A 3,258-nucleotide genomic window follows, 5' to 3' on the forward strand; every position below is an offset into this window, starting at 1 on the left:
TCTTCTCTTCTCTTCTCGTCTCTCTCCAGTCTCCAATAACCATGTATGTATCGGTATGTTCCTCTTTGTGTCCTCATTGAGTTGTTTTTCTTTTTTCCATTTGGCTGTATTGGGGGGATAATGGGCACCCAGATCATGTGCTAGACAATTAGACAGCTATTAGAGTATCTCTAACGCTTACTCAAAAAAAATTTAATATTAAATTTGAATAAAAAATTAATGAAAAGTTTCATATGATACTATGTGTTCCAATGCTAATTTTTTAATTTTTATCAAACAACTGGTTGACCAGGAGGTCGTCCGACCTATGTAAATTTTCATCAAACAATCAGTTGATCGGGAGGACAAACGGCCAGTCATTCGGTGTACGGTGAAGCCTCTGCAAAAGTAACGGCTATCTGTTAAAATTTGATGAACGATGAAGCCTCCCTCAATTTGATGAAATTTTTTTATTTTCCTTTCATTTGATATGGGTTTGATGCCATGGTTGGAGCAACAAAAGTGTGCGTATTTTAACAAATTTAAATTTGATGGAAAGTCTAAGTAAAAGTTTGAGATGCTCTTATCTGAATGGAAAAAAAATAAATATATGCATTAATACTTAGGGTGTTAAGGAAATGGTTTTTTTTAGTAATTTTGTTAAATTATGAGGTGAAAAAAATAAAGTGTTTGACAATAATTTTTTGAATTTTTACAAAAAGAAGTACAAAAAGAAAGAAATGAATCTTTAACTTTTTCATAAGATTTTTTAAAACTTTTTTAATGATTTTTTATTTTATCTTATTTTATCAGTTTCCCAAACAACCTCTTAAGCTTAATTTCATATCACTTGATGGGTAAACGAAACAAATATCACATGTTTCTTTTTTGTCTCTTTAAATTTTATTAATTTATAAAATTGTTCATGTCACAAAAATCATCATAAGAATCAAACAAGATCCAATAGAATAGAGAAGAGAAAAGAGGTAACAAGTAATGTAGATTCGTGTAAACTATCATGATGATTTACATTCATTTATATAATGCTACTTTTTCTTTTTCTTTTTCTTTTTTAAAGAAGTGCTGAAATTTCAATCCTAACATATAGTTTGGTAGAAAAACCATGATCATAGGGTAATTATTTAGTAATTTCAAAACATTATGTAATATTATTTATGTGATATTCTAAATTAATCATGTAGTAAAATATTGTATGACTGAAATATGGAGATTTATACCTTTATTAGACAATCAAAAGACAAATGATGGCTGTGTGTTGTGATTTTTCTCATTTGCTGAGATTAATTATCATATAGACAATGTCATATGAAGATAAAAAAAAAAAATATAGACAATGTTATATGATAATCCGAAAATATTTAATAATTTTTATGATCATATTGTATACAAAAGACAAAAAACAGAAAATAAAAAATTAAGGGTACTAGTTGTCAATTGGACGGGATAATAAAATTAGCATAGGTAGGGAGCGTGGAATTTGTCTCTAGCTCCATTCCATTCCGTTCAATTCTATTCGCTTGTCTCTAGCTCTGCCTAAAATCGAGTTCTGATCCATACTTAACATATTCGCAACCTTGGTGTAAGCATTAGTCCATCTGCATTTAGTATCCGCTTGTCTCTAGCTCTGCCTAAAATCGAGTTCTGATGCATACTTAACATATTCGCAACCTTGGTGTAAGCATTAGTCCATCTGCATTCGGTATTCGCTTGTCTCTAGCTCTGCCTAAAATCGAGTTCTGATCCATAATTAACATATTCGCAACCTCCACTATTAAGTCATCCATCAACAATTTCTCAACCTCCACATATTCGCGTCCACGTCATCCCCAGAATCGAGCCGCTACATCTCCCTATCCAACACCCTCTTTGTCACGTCCTCATGCATGCTCTTCTCTTCACTTGCCAACAACTTATGCAGCTTGTAACCGATCCCATGTTTCTGCCTTGTAAGGCCCACCTTCCCTGTTGGCTGCTTCACCCACAGGAGTGGGTCCATGAACTGATGGAACATTTCAAAGAGCCCGAAATTTGTGCGGTCAAACAGGAGCTTCCTTTCAGACCTCAATGACGTTGTCTTATTGGAATACTTCTCCTCAACGTTGTCAAATAAACAAGGGTCCATAGGGCAAACAGGAGAGTACCATGTTGACACAAAAGTGTCAGGGTCAGCATTATCATATCCAGTGTCAATTAGCACATCAGCTAGATAGACAGATTCCCAACTCTCATCATTAAATACTTCATTGTCCTCAGAGATCGAGACAAATCCTTGTCCAACATCTTTGTCACTTAGTGTAAGCATTAGTCCATCTGCATTTGGTATTCACTTGTCTCTAGCTCTGCCTAAAATCGAGTTCTGATCCATACTTAACATATTCGTGTAGACACCCCATTTTTGACCGTCCTCAAGACTTGGACGTCACTGTTTGAACACATGGTGATCTTCCATGTTTGTGTTCGTTTGGAGTTCCCGGAGGCCTCGGCTCGCGCGCCTTGCCTCAGGATCTCCGAACTTGACCGTTTAGTGTCTGGTTTTGCACCAAACACTTGCATCTTGCCTTTGAGAGGCAGGGTGGGGCTTGTAGACCATCCCCACCCACCACCGGCAGTGGCTAGAGGCCACCGGCTGGTGTTTGCTGCCACCGGCAATATAGTTTGCCGGCCGGCACTATTTGTTGCCGGTCAGCACTTTTTTGTGCCGGTCGGCACCCTTTTTTGCCAAGATGGCATTTTTGGCCGGCCGATTGCTATTCATCTGCTTTTGCAGATATTTTTAGACAGCTGTCTTGCTATTGCATCCCTCCATACACGTGTATGGAGGGATCTCCCTCTTAAAAAGCTTGTCTTGTAAGCTTTACAAGACAATATAGAGAGAAGCTCTCTCTAAGGCAAAAAGGAGAGACTAAGGTTAGAGACTTAGGATATTTTGAGAGTAAAACAGCCATTGTTGAGCTCTTGTTCTAGGGTTTGGGTGAGATACACATTCTATCTCTCTTTCCCTCTCATTTTGTTCACTAGGTGCTTTGTGTCTTACTATTGCACACAAACACCTAGTGTTTCACCTTCCTCTTGAAACTAGGGTTCTAAGTGCTTGTTCTTGAGTTTCTTGACTGGTTTGAAGCCAAAGGAGGCCATTGGAGCACAATTTGTGAAGGGGTCTTCAAGGGTGAGATTCTAGTCCCTTTTTCCCCCATTTTTGCATTGATTTTATACCTATCTTAGAGCTGTTTTTGTGCTTATTGTATAACATAAAAAGTT

At 37.0% G+C, this 3,258-nt stretch overlaps 1 protein-coding gene across 1 annotated transcript; it reads right to left on the reverse strand.

The window, feature by feature from the left end:
- Positions 1-1,840: 1,840 nt before the first annotated feature.
- Positions 1,841-2,302, reverse strand: LOC114287390 (uncharacterized). Its single transcript, XM_028230719.2, has one exon. It carries the CDS (start codon positions 2,300-2,302, stop codon positions 1,841-1,843), a length of 462 nt encoding a protein of 153 aa, XP_028086520.1.
- Positions 2,303-3,258: the final 956 nt, after the last annotated feature.

The sequence above is a fragment of the Camellia sinensis genome, chromosome 3, assembly GCF_055761805.1.
Source record: "Camellia sinensis isolate YWXY chromosome 3, ASM5576180v1, whole genome shotgun sequence".
In the NCBI taxonomy this organism is placed as follows: Eukaryota; Viridiplantae; Streptophyta; class Magnoliopsida; order Ericales; family Theaceae; genus Camellia; species Camellia sinensis.

Excerpts from the sequence above, each read along its gene's own strand:
- LOC114287390 (XM_028230719.2), bottom strand. The coding sequence starts at position 2,302 with ATGCTTACACTAAGTGACAAAGATGTTGGACAAGGATTTGTCTCGATC.